Source organism: Argiope bruennichi, chromosome X1 (assembly GCF_947563725.1).
Source record: "Argiope bruennichi chromosome X1, qqArgBrue1.1, whole genome shotgun sequence".
NCBI lineage: Eukaryota > Metazoa > Arthropoda > Arachnida > Araneae > Araneidae > Argiope > Argiope bruennichi.
In genome coordinates, this window is record NC_079162.1 from 130658178 (window position 1) to 130676602 (window position 18425).

The following is an 18425-nucleotide window of genomic DNA, read 5'->3' on the forward strand; positions in this document are numbered from 1 at the left end:
TGCAGTATATGCCAGAAAGACAAGGAAAATTTTTACAGTTTTATTCGTCATTATTTTTAGTTGATTAAAATATATTATACTCATTAAAATTGACTCTTACAATAAAGAATATGTTCAGAATTCCAACTTTCTATATGTAAGCAAATTTTTTTTAATTAACTTGGAATTTTTATCTGTTAAGTATTAAAAAATTTTAATCATTAGTCTGTATTATTCATATTTTATATCTATTGAATATTTATTTCAGATTTCAAAAGCTGAATGTACATGTGCTGTTGGGGCTGCTGATTCCATTACCACCAGTTGTTTGCACCAATATTACTCTAATGAATAACTTTCCTGATTCTCCAAAACATTTTAATTTTCAAAATGCTGTACACTAAGGACCTCTCAGAATTGCAAGACATAGAAAGAAAAACAATAAATCAAAAAGGCACAGAGTGGAAAAATGAAAGGAAGATGTCTCACTGGAAGCAACATTAAAGATATCATTTAAAGGTGAAAGACTTAAAAAATTTGGCAGCTTCTATCAAAAAGTAAAAAGACACGGACATCTCCTTTATTCCAGCAGTTGCTTAGGCATTAAGAATGAAGATTATGTTCGGCAGTGGTATATAAGACGAAATCCCAAGCATGTAGTTAGAAAAACCGGAATTCACCCCTTTTACCAATATATAGCTGTGTCTCCGGACGGTCTAATTAAAGCAGGAGAAAATTACATGCTGTTGGAAATTAAATGTATTTTCGATCCCACCAATATGACATTAATAGAACTCTGTCAAAAAAGAGTAGGATTTTGTTTAAGTGAAAATAATGGTGAAATTACCTTAAAGAAAAGCCATAAGTATTATTACCAAATACAATGTCAGCTGGCAGTGGCAAATCTTAATGAATGCATGTTTGTTGTTTTTTACAATGAGAAAGGATCAACTGATGACAAAAAAATTTTTGCCCAAAAAATACATTTTGACAAATTGCTATGGCAAAGTGTTTTTGAAAAATTGCATACTTATTTTTTACATATTAATTAAATGTTACTAAATACTGAATTTTATAAATATAATCTTTTTAAAATAATCATTACTCTTAAATAAGTTAAAATGTTGAAAGTTACTAATAAAATAATTATATATTTTTTATGAATATCGAGACTTTGAGGTTTGCAGTATGCTCAAAGGAAAGAGCGAGTATTTCAAATTTGTATATATTGAATAAATTATGTTTGTAATTTAAAATTAAGAAATAAAAAAGTATAGATATCTTTTTTTTTTATTATCTAGGCATCACTTATTTTAACTTGTAGGAATTATTAAAGAAGAAACAAGCATGATTAAGCCTTCAATATTTTTATTTAAACATTATAAAAATATATAGTAGATAAAATACATATGATAATTATTTGAAAAAACATGAACAAATGGATGTCTTAATAAACCTATTGAAAAAAACTCAAAAACTACTTATCAGCAGTTATTTTTAAGACACTTAGAAAGAACATAAACATAGCATGATAAAATTGTCAAAATAAATGAGGAAATTAACTTTATTCAAAAGAAACATCCTAGATACTAAAAGAATAATTTTTTAATCTCCAATAAAAACATTATCAATAATAACACTTCTGATTTTTTAAATTAAATAACATTTAATTAATGTGAATAATGTGTTTTAAAATGCTAATGTTACACTGGCAAAAATTATATTAAATGAATATCATAAAATAAAACAAAAGCATACAATACAATAAATTTAATACACAAGAATGAGGTAATGATATTTATATAATTTACATAGGATATCAAGAGGAGTTGGAAGAAACACTTTTATACTTGTGCAGAATTTTATAATGATTCAAATTCAATATATTAAAGAAACAGAAAAAAGAGTGAAATATCCATGCTGTAATGAAGTTTAAAATAAAAATCCAGCAATTTAAAAGAAATTGAAAATAAAAAATATACAATAAATACTGATATGGAAATTGATTATCAATTAAATGACCTGTATTTTTAAAAATGAAATCACTTAAGTGAACAATAGTATAGTATGATAACAATCGATTTCAGTTTAAATACAAGAAACTAATGACATAACATTCTTAACAATAAAAACTGTTGCTGGACATAAATTCTCCACTTTAAAGCCATTATAAATCAGCAAATGTGTTTAGAAAACCAGTAATAATGTTTTTAGGAATCATCCATTCATTCATTTCACCATGATATTGCGATAGTATTGATAACCAAAATTCAAACAATCATAAAAAGATAAATAAGAAAAATTTTCTGACTGGTTTTGCTATAAATAATTAAATACAGTTTTTAAATATGGTTGCAAGTGATACAGTTAATTACAAAAATACACTGAAAAATTATTTTTATAAGTAATGCAATGAAGAAAAAATGATACTTATGAGAAAGAAAGCTCTAATAAGAATAACAAATTGATATTTTGTTATTAGACATGATTACCTAGCAAGAATCAAACAATATTAATTGCTAATAGATAAAGGGAATTTTAAGGTTAACAATACAAAAGTAAAATTTTGTAATGCATTTTATTATAATGTTAAAAACTAAAAATAAAAAATTATTTAATGTTAATTAATAGTTTTTGAAAGTTACACAACATGCAAGAAATAAAAAATATAGAATTGACATTATGTAAACAAATATAAGATAGAGCCCCTGCAAAATATTTGTACATTTTAATTCTTGAAATAGCTCTTTCTACTGTAACTCTTACATTAGACATTTTACAATTATCAATTCTTTAAGTTACATCGAACTGAATACAGTCCCTCAAAAATTTAGGACATTTTAATTTACATCTTATTTTTAAAAGTTCTTGTTCCATTGGAAAACCTTTATCTGCCATCACGCATCATTTGGTTCTAACATATCCATCAAATGGCTTTTAATAAAAAGCTCCTTGTCAGATAAGCTACCACAGTATAAAGGTGAAATAAAGCTGATGGCTCCTGAAGGCATTATGCCAATCAAACCTTTCAAAGTATTTGCATTCTTATAGAAACTAAAAGTCATTTGCGGTTCTGCTGGACTGTTAGGTTTCTGTATAAGAAATTCAGTGCAATCAATAATGACTCGGCAGTCCTTATTTTCTGAACGGAACTGTTTCGGCATGGTTTCAGTGACTAATGACTTTGGAGGAAATATAGGTAACAATTTCAGTTTTTCATACAAAGCTGTTGTTACAAAATTAAAATACCTTGAAACAGTAGAATCTGAAATTTCAAATAAAAGGGATAAAAATTCATTTGAAATTCCAGTCCTTAATTTAACAAGGAACAGAAAATATAAGTCAACTGGACGCTTCGACGAATTCAATTTTTGAAGATCTGTTTCAAAATTCAAAAAAGAAAATACAGAGAAAAACCTTTCTTTAGTGAATCCTGTCAATGCCCTCATTTTAATCTCATCAACAATATTCTCTGGAATGAAGGTCTTTCTTCCTACAGAATCTGTAAGTTCTTGCAACTCATTCTGCAAATTGTTGATCTTGTTGATTATTTCAGTAAAAGTCATAGTTTGGGAAGAAACAGGGTGCACTCCACTGAAAGCAGAATTCACATAATTTTGATTAATAATCATTTCTGTTGCATTTATATGCTAAACTAAATTATATGCATGCATTTTCAAAATATATACTTATTTCTTATATGCAGCATTTAATTTATCAAGTTAAGAGCACTTTTAATAAATACATCAATTATAAATGCTGGTAACAATCAATAACAATAAGAAAGTTATATTTTAAGTCGTTAGAGAAGGATTAACTTATTAAATAAATCCTTAAGAAATTTATTCACTTCAACTCAAGTTTAGTATTTTATCAGGTCGTAATTTTAAACTGGGAGTGATATTTTTTGCAACAGGAGTTTGTTTACTTACATCCATTAAATTTAGATAAGATTTTGCAGGAAAAATGTAATATAATATTCATTTAAACATTTTAAAACCTTCTAAGAATATTCAAAATTATCAGAAATTTCATCAAATGTCAATAAAATAAATTAGAATTATACTCACGGTCTTGTCTGCTTGTCTCAATTTGTTACCGATGGCAAATCGTTTACCGATTTCTTTTCCTTCGATTTTTTTTTTTTTTTTTTTTTTTTGAAAATTACTGGCACTGCTTTGGATTTCAGTTTTCGACAGTTGGTAAACGGGCACACACTGAATGAATTTTCTTCAAAATGGTCCGAACATATCACAGAAATCGAAGAAGGCTTAATATCTATTCCAATGTTAACAATCCACGCGTTCAATAAGACAGGATTGTTTAAAGGAAACTTTAATGTTTTGTTACAACAATCACTCTTGTGCTTCGCATTAAAACATTCAGGAACACAACAGTACCTCATCTTTTAACAGATAATAAGTTGAACGATAACGACTCAAAATTATAACATCAAATGTAAACAAAAAATCCGCTTCATACTTGGCGGAGAACGTTAATGGCAGACTGATCGACGAAAGCGGTGCGGATGAAACTTAAATGCCATGTGCAAGAGGTACATGACATGCGACTTTTACGTCACATGAATTGACCCCATTAGATGCTTTAGTTACGTATCTGGCACAAAATTGTATGCATTGATTCATTACTTAGTTATTAATTAAACAAATAATTAATAAATCACATTAAATTTTAATAAGGTAAATGAATCACTTCTCCTTAAGCAAATCTCAATTCTAAAAGTATTTCCATATACCATGACAAAAAAAAAAGTTTTCTTAAGGGTAAAACTATTTCTTTTTTCATTATCTGCATGAGTTCCTACAAATGTCAAAAAATTTCTATCTGCTATATCTTTACAGAAAAACATGTTGGTTGCTTCAGATGATTCATAATCCTTAGTAAAATATACTAATCTTGTAATCCGATGAGCGAGATATGGGTTTTGAATCTCTTTAATGGCTGATCCTGAACATATGTGTAGTTTGGTCCTGAACTGCATTTCACAAAGTCACATTATCAGCAATTAACGTATTATCGGTTTTTGCTAGTTTTACATCCACATAAATGTAATCAATTGAAAATAAAATAGTGTTATTTATATCTATAATCATGAATCAAGAAAATATGAAGTGGGAGAATGAACATAATATATAAAAAGCTATTTAAGGAGACATTAATGTTGTTTTATACAAAATGATAGAATTTTAAATGTATTCACCTGTGTGGTCTTGGCTCACCCTTTCCCTCTCTCCCTCCACCACATCGGACGGATATCCTGAAAAGATATCCGTCCGATGTCATAGGATTACATAATATAATTTTTTTTGTTATTAAAAATGGTAATCCGGACGTTATCGTCCGAATACTTATTTTTAAACTCTAATGAAAAGAAAGGAGCGCGTACAGGCATGGTAGCAGAGCCGGCCATCTGAGGGATGCAGCAGATGCTATGCACCTGGGCCCCACGATCAGTGGGTCCCAACATGATCAAGAACTAAAATAATAGTAGGATAATAGAAGAGAGTAAGAAATTTAATTGAAACAATCGACGAGTTTGGAAATTACTAAGTTTATAGATATATTGCAGTGTAGTGCAAGTTTGCAATATATTATAAACATAAGGTGTCCGGACTTGTGATTTGAAGATTTACGGACACTTCCCTCATCTACTAGGTTAAATTGTATAAAATATCTTAATAACTTATTCCATAAAACGTTTCATATTGTTAGATCTAATCATGCCAAGGAAATGTCACTCTGAGTGTCAAAAAAGAAAATTATTACAAAAGAAAAAAAAATTAAATTTTAAGAAGTCACAAGTAGATCTGTTTTCTTGTCTATGAAATAATTCTGACAATGAAATTGTTCCGACTTCAGAAGTTCAATTCAAGCTTCAACTGGAGAAGAAAGTTTTGCACAAACTATGCAGTCTTACAATGAAACTGCGCAATTTATTGAAGTATCGTATGTTTATTCAAATATGATAGAATCAGAAAATGACAATAACAATTAATATAACAAGTGAATATAATGCTCTAGGTTTATGGCTAAAAATAACAAGTGAATTTAATGCTCTAGGTTTATGGCTAAAAATAACAAGTGAATTTAATGCTGTAGGTTTATGGCTAACAATAACAAGTGAATATAATGATCTAGGTTTATGGCGAAGTATCATAACTGTTAAGTTTGGAATAATTTGTGTTAAAACCGGACCTTTACAACACAAAGGATTTTTTTGTTAAGAAGGCTGAAAGTAGATTATTTTCCACTACGTACTACTTAAAAAAATATCAAATGATGAAAGCTGGTTAATTCATTTCAAAATGCAGGACCTGATATTTTGTTTCTTTTGTACACTATTTTCTAAAAAAAGCGGAAATGAACAACCTTCACGATTTATATGTGACTATATACACAATCATGATCATTTATATTTACACAAGTATAAATGATCACCTACTAAATCAGACCTGCCGTATAGTTCTAAGGGTAAAAGGGATAAAATGGAACAAAATTTATTTCAATGCAGAATATACGTGGAATGTAAGTAGAAAATGAAATTTTATTGGCTAACAGTGTAACAAAACCTACTGAAGTAATATAACTTTTAATACACAAATTAAGCATACTATCTACACAAATCTTGAAAATATATGATTAAATGCATATTTCCAATCTCACACATGCAAATCAATTAAACATTTATCATGATTTTATTGTTTATTATTTTTAAAGTTATAGTTCTCCAATAATATCAGTCGAAAATTAAATTATTAAAGCTGGTATGATAGAAAATTATACAATGCAGATATAGTTTTTGTAGAATATGTTATATAGTAAATGAACATTCTTATAAAATATAAAATTGTGTATTTCAAGGTTCATATGAAATCTTATTGCTGTGGGGGCTCTATTGTAGCATCAAATATTTAACTAAAATTGCCTTCTACGTAAAAGAAATCAATCTCTTTATTGCATTTTAAAATAATAAAACATAGGTAAAAAGAAAAGTAGTAGAAAAATTGAAATTATTTTTTAAATTTGAATTTGCTCTTAATTCAGTATATTTTTGCAAATGTTTCTGATTATTAGAGACCGATTTATTATATGTTTTATATACAAATGTTTCCTCCGAGATTTGAATGTCTGACATTAAATCATTTAATTTAAATTCATTTTTGTGATACATATTTAATTTTAAATCCTTTATTCAAATCAGTGTCTGAAGCAAGAATTTGTATCTTTATTTATGGTAATTAAAAAAAATTTAGTTCCTAAATATCAATGCTTTCAAAAAGTGAAGAAAAATTGTAACTGAAAATTCTATCGCCTATGTATGTGAAAGCAGAATTTGACACCAATTTTCTTAACAGTATTAAAAAAAAGGTTTGCAATTAAATTAGAATAGTTAATTAGAATTATTTCTAACAATTATTAAACAATTAATATTATAATTATTTCCATACATTCTATAAAAATTTATACAAATAAATAATAAAACTAATGTAATTCCATGAAATTAAAAAATAATTCACAGAAATACGGCATTGCAACCACATTTAATTTCATGTGGGATTTGATAGTAAGTACTGAAAGCCATGATTCTGTGGTGTCCTTGACGAATCAATCACTTATTCTGTATAATTTTTTTCTGTCCAACAAAATTTAAAATATCGAATGGTTTCTTTTTTTTTATTCGCGGGCAAATGTGTTGTGAAAAATGGTCAATCATATGTATGATCTTAGTTATCAATCTAAGTATGTTTCACTCGGACATAAATTCTTTACTGTGTAAAATATATAGTTATATAGAAATAATCAGTAATCAGTTTCAAATAATTTGAATGAGCCAAATGATTTTTGAGTCCGCTTTGATGATGAGGCTGTGTTATATTTTTTTTAGTCGTCCCAGACACTTTCCTACCTTTGTTCCTTATTTCGTTATAGTAACAACAGCAAAAAATGAATATATGGCGCTCTCAAAAAGGAGCCTTTGATTTATCTTCTCAGCATTGAGATTTAAGTTAATGCTATTTTTCATAAGAGAGAGAAAAAAAAATTGAATTATACATACCTTTCTGGACACTCCTCTTCCTCCTTACTCGCTTCGCTTTGAGAGAGAAAAAAAGCAATAATATGAATAAATGTCACAATTCAAATATTAAATTAACCATGTTAATTTTTTTATAACTCTATATAAAAATCATGAGTAAACGAATTCGAAAACCTGCCCTTCTGTTAATAATTTCAGAATACCCATACCTATACAATCTGTCCTATTCACGCGATCAGACAGCAAAATAATACTTAAAAAAAAAAGAGAGAGAGAGAGAGAGAAAATAAATTTAAATTCTGAAATGGGAATTAAAAAAGTTAATTCTACATTTGAAATACATTTCAGTTTTTTCAATGCTACTACTAATGTAGAAAAATAGGACACGGAATTGTATGGATCTACGCAAAAAATCCTAACTTTCAATTGCTATGGTAAAGATTCAGTTGTTCCTTTTCGGGATGATTCGTCTTTCTCCAACAAGTCGATTTCTAAAATCAAACATTCTATACAAGTAAGGCGCTTTATAATTTCTCACATAAATCAAATGCAAATAAATCGACAAAAATTACTTTAGTAATCAACGACTTGCATCCTCATATTTATGTTTATATTTCATTAAGAGGGTTAAACTGTGAGAAGGAAACAAAGCATTGAAATTCCCTTCACAACACTTGGAATGTTACTAGATTTTAATTAAAATTTTTTACTACAACACATGCCTAAATTTACAGAAGATCCTAAAATTTCTATTAAAGAATTCTTTATCATATTTTATATTTTAATTTTATTAAAACAGATTACCACCATAATTAATAAAATTTAAGATTGCAAATTGTTCTCAAATGAGTAAGGTATACTCCGTCGATTCTGTTTTAAGGCAAAATACAATTTACATGACCATTCCTTCCCCCCCCCTCCTCCTAAGCCAACTTCAGCAATAAGTTCAAAATCTTGATTTATTGATAATAAATGACAAAAAGACAATTTCCCTCACCATTAGGAAATTTTAAAGAAGAAATTTTACTAAATTGATATATTGTAAATTAAAGAACTGAAGTTACCTTTATTTTCATCTCGATTTTTCGCTGAACTGCGAAGCTGTGCTTCTCGAGCCTCCTTTCCTGCAATAAGATTAATTTGCTGTTAAAAATGTTAGTCTTTATATTAAAATTTAACCCTGAAGTATTGCCTTTTTATGCAATATCCTCACACAGTAAAAATGATTTTACGCTTCTGGTGATGATTTTTTGCGAAAAATTTCTGATTTGTTTCTTGATGCTTTGAAGTTCCGTACACTTAACGAATTCTCAACGACAATACACTATTTCAATATTTTCAGAAGAGTTAACCTGGGCTTTACTTCGATATTCATAGTGAATTTAAAAAAATTCTTATCAAGGACTCCATACTATCTATAATAACGAATTTCTCGAATAAGCAAAATTTCTGAAACGCCCTATTTTGTTTCTAAGCATGGTTTCTGGCGAAGGAAACCTTGCTCCTTTTTGCCTATTTGCAACATTAGGTTTAAATAGAGCAAAAAAAAAAAAAAAAAATGAGAATATCGTTAAATATAGACCTAAATATCTTGGATTTCAAATAACAACTTTAAAATCAACACATCAAAATGGAAGCTAGTATTAACTATCGTACAAACAAAAAATTGTTGTGACTAGGGATTGCAATACCGGTATAACAAATACCGGTATTTTGAGCCATTTGTACAATTTTGTAATACCGGTATTCACAAGTTAAAATACCGTTTTTTCGGTATTTACTAAAACTTTTTGAAATTGTCTCCACTAAATGTTCAGGCATCGCCAACATAGCAAATTAGGATACGTTTTTGGTTTTATGTCTCCCTAATTAGACTGTGAATACAAAGTTGCCTCTATAATCAAGAGAAGTGATAAAATACTGTTTGACAAGGGATTGCAAAACCCTCCGCGTTTTTGCGCAAGCGTTAGGATGGGTTTGATTCGATAAAATAAGAAAGATGAAAGGAGGAGAAGTTTACATTTAACAATGAAGACTCGCGGTTTTATGAGACGTAAACATTACACATAATTAGTAATACAGAAGGGAAAAGGTACTAATGCACAGTAGAATATTTCAGAGAAATCTTTATTTAATATAAAGAACATAAACATTAAATTATGAAGAATAAATAAAAAATTTCTGTTCTTAAAATTTGTTAATTACTTTTTCACAAAATAATAATGATATTTTTTATATTAAAATGTTTCTTTTTTATGTTATTAAATTTTTTCAATAATATTTTAATTCCTGCTTAATTTTCTGCTTCATGGTCACAATATTTAATGATATTATGTAAAATATTCTTCGTACCATTCCTAAAATATTTTTTATCACTATTGGCTACACATATCAATATGAAATTTTGAGTTAAAATAAAATGCTGTCAGAAATAACAGAACACTCACATACACGTGAAAACAAACTGAACTAAACAGTATCTAATGGGGGAAATCCAAGGTCAAGGGTGAATACTGGCTGTTGAGGCATTATATCGGAGATATTCTAATTTATTAACAGCTAATGCAACAATAAATTCCATGTTGCAGTCACCGAAAGAAGAGCGCACATCACTATCTGAAGAATTATATATTACATTGAAAAATCGCACAAAAGAAAGGCTAACTGAAAGAGAGTATGTCTTACAGTATTTACATAATTATAATGATTTTAAAAATGAAAATGAAAAAGAAGAAAAGAGACTAACAAATTCAAATCTGATCAAGTTTATAGTAAATTTTTTTAAATTTTTTACCCACAAACCTATCCACATTCAGAAGAATTCGGTATAGTTATCGAAGATTATGATGATATTAATGTCCATAATGAAAAGGAATTGTCTCTTGAACAAAAATTATAATTAGCGATAAATAAAAAAATGTCAACAAACCAAATTACAATACAGAAATCAGTTATATTCAAAACCATCCGACGAGAAATCGATTTATTTGAAGATGAGGGATTTAGAGGTAAATACTTGGAAAAAATATATCGCGCATTGCTAACAGTACCACCAACTAGCGTAGACGCCGAAAGAACGTTTTCGACAGCTGGTAATTTTTGCACAAAATTACTTTTCAGGCTTAATGACAGTACAATTGATGCATTATGTTTTTTAAGATCACTTTTCAAAAATTTGTAATAGTATCACAGACTGAATAATGATATTTACACTTTTTCGTTATTTAAATAAATAAGATGTTACTTTACTTTTTTGTGATTCTTTATATACTGTTATAATTTATAAGTTACAAACTATTTTTTGTGATATTTACACTCTCTAATAAAACTGTCAAATAAAACAAAGAAACACCTGTTCTTTCTTTCTTTTTCTAAAATTTCTACTATTGGTATTAAAACCAGTATCCCGGTATTAAGATCTAAAAAATACCGAATACTGGTATTGAACTATTGGTCCGATATTGCAATCCCTAGTTGTGACCAAATTTTGAGCAAATTAAAATTTTGGTTCAAATTCTTCAAAAATTTGTGAACAATAGAAATTACCTCATTTGTCATCTTTTCGGCCTTCTCAGCCTCCAATACAGCATTTCTATATTTTTTTGACGATACAGATTTTCTATTTTTCTGTATCTGGAAAAGTAAGTTTTTTTTAAGAATGTATTATGTGTATATAATACATATGTGTACATTTAAAGTAACATAATAATGAGATAGAATTCAGTGAACCTAATACTCTTAATAATTTTTTAGGTGAACTCCTAATAATTTATTTTTTAATGCTTTTAAAGATGCTTAATGAATCTTTAACATGAAGACTAATTAAGGGATAATATTAATTCTATTTGTTGAAAGGGATTTAGAATAAAGAGACGGAAAGTATAATTTTTTTTCCTCTAGTAGCAAAACAGAAGGAGCTAACTCAGCTATCTATACATATGAGTCTTGTCATTGCTTAAGATGTAGTTAAAAGCACGACATCGTTGATAAAAAATAATAGGGAGGATGATTTGTTTTAAAGATAGATAAATTTTTTTAAAGATAACCGCCGTTGATAACTAGTCGCTAAATCCAGATCAGTGCGCAGGGACAGAATTTCAATCTTTATTTTTATTCATCTCGTAATCCCAGCAAAGTGATTTTAAATATCAATAGACATTCACTCATTATTTCAGAATCTTACACTGATTAAAAAAAGTGGAAGGACAGTCGTTTTCTGTAAATTTTCTTTTATATTTTTATCTTGGCTAATAGATTCTTATGCAGGTTTTATTTAACAATGCTTTCTTTATTTTCATGTAAAAATGAAGTAGCAACTATTTATAATTAAAAAGACAAGAATATACGATTTACAGTGTGTAAAAAAAGTAGGACACCAACTACATTTTTTATTAGGTGGAATGTGACGAATAGAAGAGTAAGTATATACTCTTTTTAATCTGTTTTTCTTCAGAAAAAAGTATTTTGTTAAAAATTTCACTGATGCTTTAATTACAGAATGCCTAGAGGTATACCCTTAAATGATTTTCAAAAAGGTCAAATTGTTGCACATAAAGATAAAGATTGGTCGTGTACTGCACGTCAGTCCCAATACAGTTTCTAACTTTATTAAAATTCTAAACAGAAACGGAATAAGAAAGAACACTGGTAGGCCTAAAAAGTTAATGCCTCGTGATGAAAGAAAACCTGCCCATGTGCAGTTTAGACAGTTTCAAATGAACAAAACCATTTTTGTTGTCATTTACACTTTATTTTTGAACATCATGGTAATGATACTAATATTTTTTTCGGTGAATGATCTAAAAAATAATTCTTATAAAAATAATTGCATTAAAAATAACAAAAAGTCTTATTTAAAAAAAAACTAGTATCCTTTTACTGTTTTTATACAGTGTACATCCGTCCTCTTCATTAAGTATTTACACAGTTCTTTTTCTATCATCTCCTTTGAAGTTTGATCTTTATTTTGAAACGAGAAATGATTTAGCTGTATCTTTCTCTCAAATTTTTGTCCTCTCAATAATTTTGTGTAATAGATCAAATACTCTCGTAAAATATGCAGTGTTTAATAGTAGAATCACATTCATCGTTAGAGTTGTTTTTATATATCATATTCAAATCTAAATAAAAGACAAGACAGAAGTCGCATTTATAATTCAAACTATTAAGTAATGATGAATATTTTTAAATTCAAAATTAAATTCATATCCAATTTACACAAAATTTAAAAATTAAAATGCAAGCTATGTTTAAACCAAATATTTATGCTAAAGCTAATTTAACGTAAGGATATCACGCAATTTAACGTATTCAATAAACGAAACGAGCGAAATCTTTATATCTTTGATAATAAAAAATTGAATTTCGTTAAAATAATAAAAATCATTGATATAAATACATAAAAAATACAAATATTTATTAAAATAATTATCAATATTTATTAAATTTAATTAAAAAAATTTATTTTTATTAAAATTTCAGGAAAAAGATTTATTTTAATTGAATGAAGAGACAAAGGGTATGTATGCCTCGTCCCCCATTTTCCATGAAGCTACAGGTGTTTATATCTAATCTGACATTTAAAGAGATTTCATTCAATGTAAAAGGAATAAATTGATATCATAAAAGGAATAAATTGAGATCATATCTTGTGGATACAGCGGAAATTTTACGACGTGTCATTGCAATGAAAATAATAGTTATAATACAACGGAAGCAGTTGTACAAGTTTTATTTCTTATAAAACGAGTAATCAATCAAGTATTAATAAAAATAATTTCGATTAATATTTTTAAATAGAGAAAGTGCCCATCTAGACAGACTGTTATCCTGTTAACACTATGTCAGATCGGATAATCACAGATTTACTAAAGAAAGTTGTAGTAGAAAAATATCGCGTACATTGGCAGAGTGCTGAAGAAATGAGTTATTTTTCTCTTCACATATAGTTATTTTGATGCTTCACAATAACATCATGAATTTTGATTCATTACAAATGGATTTTCTTTATTCATAAGGTACAGGAATACTCTAATAAAAACTAATCACTAAAATTGGATTGAAATAAATAGTAACCCACTAACAGAAAACAATGCAATACCGAATACAAAATTAAAAATGCTGATAAGAAAATATTAGAAATAACGTTCAATTTGGTACATTAAGGGAAAGCATGGAGAAACAAATATAAAATAGAAATTGAAGACATGAGCTGCTTGAGTTTTTTAAGTTATTTATACTTAATTTATATTATAATTTAAAGGATTCAAACATAAGGTAGAGCATACCGGAGGTGATAAGTGAAATGGTCGGATATCTATAGAGGCAAGCCAAGCTCTAGAAGCAGGAGTGTCGAAGAACCCAACGTGAAATTTCTGAAAATAAAGTATATATGTATTATCAAAAATACTTTGACCGGCTTTTTTCTCAAAAAAAAGTAATATATTTCTAATATAATTTTAAAAAAAATGTAACTGACAATTTAAAAAATCTTTTAAAACAGTATACATAATACTGTACATTATACTGTATTATTTAATACAGTGTTATGTACAGTATTATTTACATAATACTGTACATAATATACATAATTTATGTACATAATATCATAATACTGTTGTTTAACAGTACATTTTTATGCATAAAATATAATGAAAATGTTAACAAATTACTTCTTTTCTAAATAAACTGAAAAATAATTCTACGAAACATTAAAAATTACTTTTGCAACACAATAACGAAGAATTGGTATTTCTAACCTTTGCTTAGATATAACAATTCAATAACTAATTAGTGCTCTTTGCACAACTTATATTTCAGCAAAAATACAAAAAGATACTAAATTATTTGTATCTAATATAGATTTTAACTAAGATTTAAACAAGAGAAATGGCCAAATTATTATTCCTTACACTAATCATAAGAAATCAATTATTCTAATCAAAAATGCTTTATAACAACTTAATATTTTTAAAAGTGTTCTATACTTTCATTTATTATTACAAATAATGTTAGATATAAGAAAATAATTTATAATTAATAACTCAAATAACAAATAACTATTGTTTGCTTCTTTCTCTTAAAATGCAAAAAATACTAACAATTGTTAATTTCAAATTTGAAATATCAATTATTAATACTAATAAAAACAGCCTTTATTTAAAACAATAAAATCTATTAATAAATTAAACTTAAATGTTTTTAATAAAAAGATTCTAAGGTTCTTTTGCAAAACATGGAAGCTGACAAATTCTTTCTCAAATCTTCCTGAACTACCTAAAAAATTTCTTTTTCTTTTAATTCTTTCAGATGATACGCTGCTTCCCTTTTTCTTTTAATCTTTTTTTTTTTTTTTTTGTTTACATCGTTTTTTTTTTTATTATTATTATGTAAGAAAATGACGTTGTTTTGGAGCCTAAAAATGCATGGGCAGAAAATTGGCGATTTATCGCTTTTGAGGCATCAATTTTTCGCTTTTCGGGTTATTAGAAAATGTTAAAGAAGATTGGTCACATTTGGCGACTTATCGCCCACAAAAAGTTACTACTTCGCGCGAATGACCGTCATGAAGGCCGATTCTCCTATCTGGCCAATATAAGGCAGGGTTACAGGAAGATATTGCCCGAAGAAGCACAGAGAAAAAAAAAATGGGAATGAACACGAAACTGCGACGGGAGCTATTCTAAAAATTGACGATTGTACAACACAATAGTCAAGTGATGATTCCAAACAAAGTTTAAATCGAATTTTATCAAAAAAAAAAAAAAAAATCTGCCTTTGAAAAAAATCAAGTTTTAGAACTTGAACGATTTTGAGATTTTCGTTTATAATATATCGTTTCTAAATATCGGCGGAGGCATAATCTAATAGTCACGTGATTGCCCGAGAGTGGTCCTACAATGGGTCAGATGGCAGATTTACGACCATAACCGTAAAGGCATCGGGCAGTCGAAACGGGGATTAGACTGAAGCTCTCCTAAAACCATGCCTCATAATGACTATTCGCTGGAAGCAATGAGCTGCTTATCTCAATGTGTATGAACCAAATTTATTTCGCTCTCAGAGTTCCAAAGTAAAACATTTATTTTTTCTAAAAAAGGTTTCTGCTGACATTCAATATAGCAAATAAATTTCGCATGTGATATCCGTTAAATGAATATAAAGTCAAAAATACTGTTATATATTTAATATTTTTTCATGAATGAAAGGATTTGATATTCACAAAATTGAATTACCTGTGGCCGCTTAGTGTGAGAATTCCGCAGACGCGAAAGAAAGCTCAGTTAATTTAAACAGATGTATGACTTATTTTTAAGTGCTTTTAAAAATAAAAGTTATATCTTAAATAAATTATCAACGATAAATTTTCCATCATAGGTTTTTAAATACAACTTAGATGATGCATAGAATTTCACCCCCCAAAAATACTTTTTTTAAATGTGTAACAGAAAATCTAAATATTAGTATAAAGTATGTATCAGTGAATTTTATACATAATCAGTACTATGGTTGGCAGTATGGTAAAGAAAAGTTTTCCGTTTATTAAAATTTCTAAGTTTTTATTATAATATGAATTTTGTTATCAGTGTAACGTAGATTTCTCCTGTAACGGAAATAATTATTATGTTCACATTAAAATTTATTTTAACTGATTCCTTTTTTTTTTTCCCACAATAAACCAATTTTTATTTTAAAATATTTTTTAACTCTAATTCAAAAAATAAATTGCCACATACAAACAAAGTTTCTAATTAAAATTCTATTTTTTCTTTATTTATCTTTTGCTAAAAATTATTTGGAAGGTGCATAAAAGAGATATGAAATCATTGATTTTGTAAACTCAAAAATATAATAAATCATAAAATTGCTATAAATTTGTTTCAAAAAAGGCCGCTAATACTAATTCTCAGTATCTAAAAAAATCGAATAAAAAGGAAATTTTGAAAATAAATTAATCGATGAAAAAGGGTTGTCACTGGTTTACTGTTACAACTATATTCCAATGCGTAATGTCAACATACTATTTTTATTAAAATTTTATTTTATTTTTCCGAGAAAGTTTTTAGAAACAAACATCGATTATATTAAAAAAAAATTCATAAAATCTCATTAATTAAAAAATATTTATTAGGAAAATAATAGTATCCCCAAATTACAATTTTAAATGTTAAAAAAATATTCTATTGTAAGTTTCTTAGCTACAAATTGATATCGTTATAGGCACAGTAGAATGCGGTGATCGTGACTCTCCAAACTGTATAGTTTTAGTTGTTAAAAGAATTTAACATTAAAGTTAATATATTATTTCGATAATATAAATAATAACTATATATTATTACCTTAATAATTTTATATTTAAAAATAAACCTAAAATTTCAAATTACTGTTCAACAAAATTATCAAAGGTTTTGAAGATCGTAATTTGTAAAAATCTCCTCCCCCTTTTGTGTATTTTACTATTTAACAAAGTAATCCAGAAGAGAACCGCATAATCAATTTCATTCCATCAAGATAATTTTCGAAAAAATCTGTCTCCTGTTGCTTAAATGTTCAAATATACAATTTATAAATAAAAATAACGTTATAGGAATATTAGTAAAAATAATATTCTCTATGGCTTGCTTATTCTTTAAGTGTAAAAACTAAGCTGAGTCTATAAGATACTCCTAGATAACGCGCATAGTACATAAAATTAGTTTACACTAGTTTAATATATAAGTTAAATAATTCCCAAGTTTGGTTTTTGCAGATCATTAAGAAAACTTTAATAAATCTGATGAGTTTAATACAAAATTGGAAGCTATTCGAACAAAATTAAATCAGCTGATAATATAATTTAGTTTAATTTATAAACAGAAAAGGTATACCATCTAAGAGATTCCTATAGTCCAAATGTCTGATTTTATTTATATCAATAAATGATAAGTATAAAAAGTTTTCTTTAACCATTTACTAAAACAGATAGAAGGTTTCATATATATCTTATGCTTAAAATGAACTAAAATGTTCATAGTATCAATCGCAACTCATATATAAACGCATTAATAAATAGTGTTATTTAATTGCTTTTTTTTTCTCCCTGGAAAATGTTTTATCCGGTCAGCTCAAAATTTCCTCAGTTCAATCTTTTTGAGTTCCCACAGAATTAATCGACGAAGCCATCAATCATTGTCAGACAACTCAAATTCCCACAGAGAACATCTGCTGACAGAAATCAGATTGACACCTCCGAAAGAAGGAGTGTAAAGAAGGAAAAGAAAGGGTGCCCCCTGCAGTAACGCCAGAAACAGACGTTCAGCCTTAATTTCCCATTCCCATAATTGAAGTCATAACGGGTAAGGGAGAAATATGCGAGTGATTTGAAAAGTGAAGTACCAGCTATTCTTAGAAT

General features: G+C 27.5%; 1 protein-coding gene and 1 pseudogene across 2 annotated transcripts in view; both read right to left on the reverse strand.

Annotated features, from left to right (window-relative positions):
• Positions 1 to 1494: 1494 nt before the first annotated feature.
• Positions 1495 to 6634, reverse strand: LOC129958462 (uncharacterized; annotated as a pseudogene).
• LOC129958463 (zinc finger CW-type PWWP domain protein 1-like) overlaps positions 3482 to 18425 on the reverse strand; it is a 29050-nt gene continuing 14106 nt past the window's right edge. The window contains exons 5-9 of one of the 2 annotated variants that reach the window (XM_056070957.1): positions 14323 to 14409; positions 11582 to 11668; positions 9100 to 9159; positions 8057 to 8092; positions 3482 to 3573 (exon numbers count right to left, since the gene is read on the reverse strand). In XM_056070957.1, the coding sequence (XP_055926932.1) occupies positions 8081 to 8092; positions 9100 to 9159; positions 11582 to 11668; positions 14323 to 14409 (246 nt within the window). In that variant the 3' untranslated portion in view covers positions 3482 to 3573; positions 8057 to 8080. Of the gene's footprint in view, positions 3574 to 7427; positions 8093 to 9099; positions 9160 to 11581; positions 11669 to 14322; positions 14410 to 18425 lie in introns of those variants that run through there. The other variant, XM_056070956.1, reaches the window with a different exon arrangement.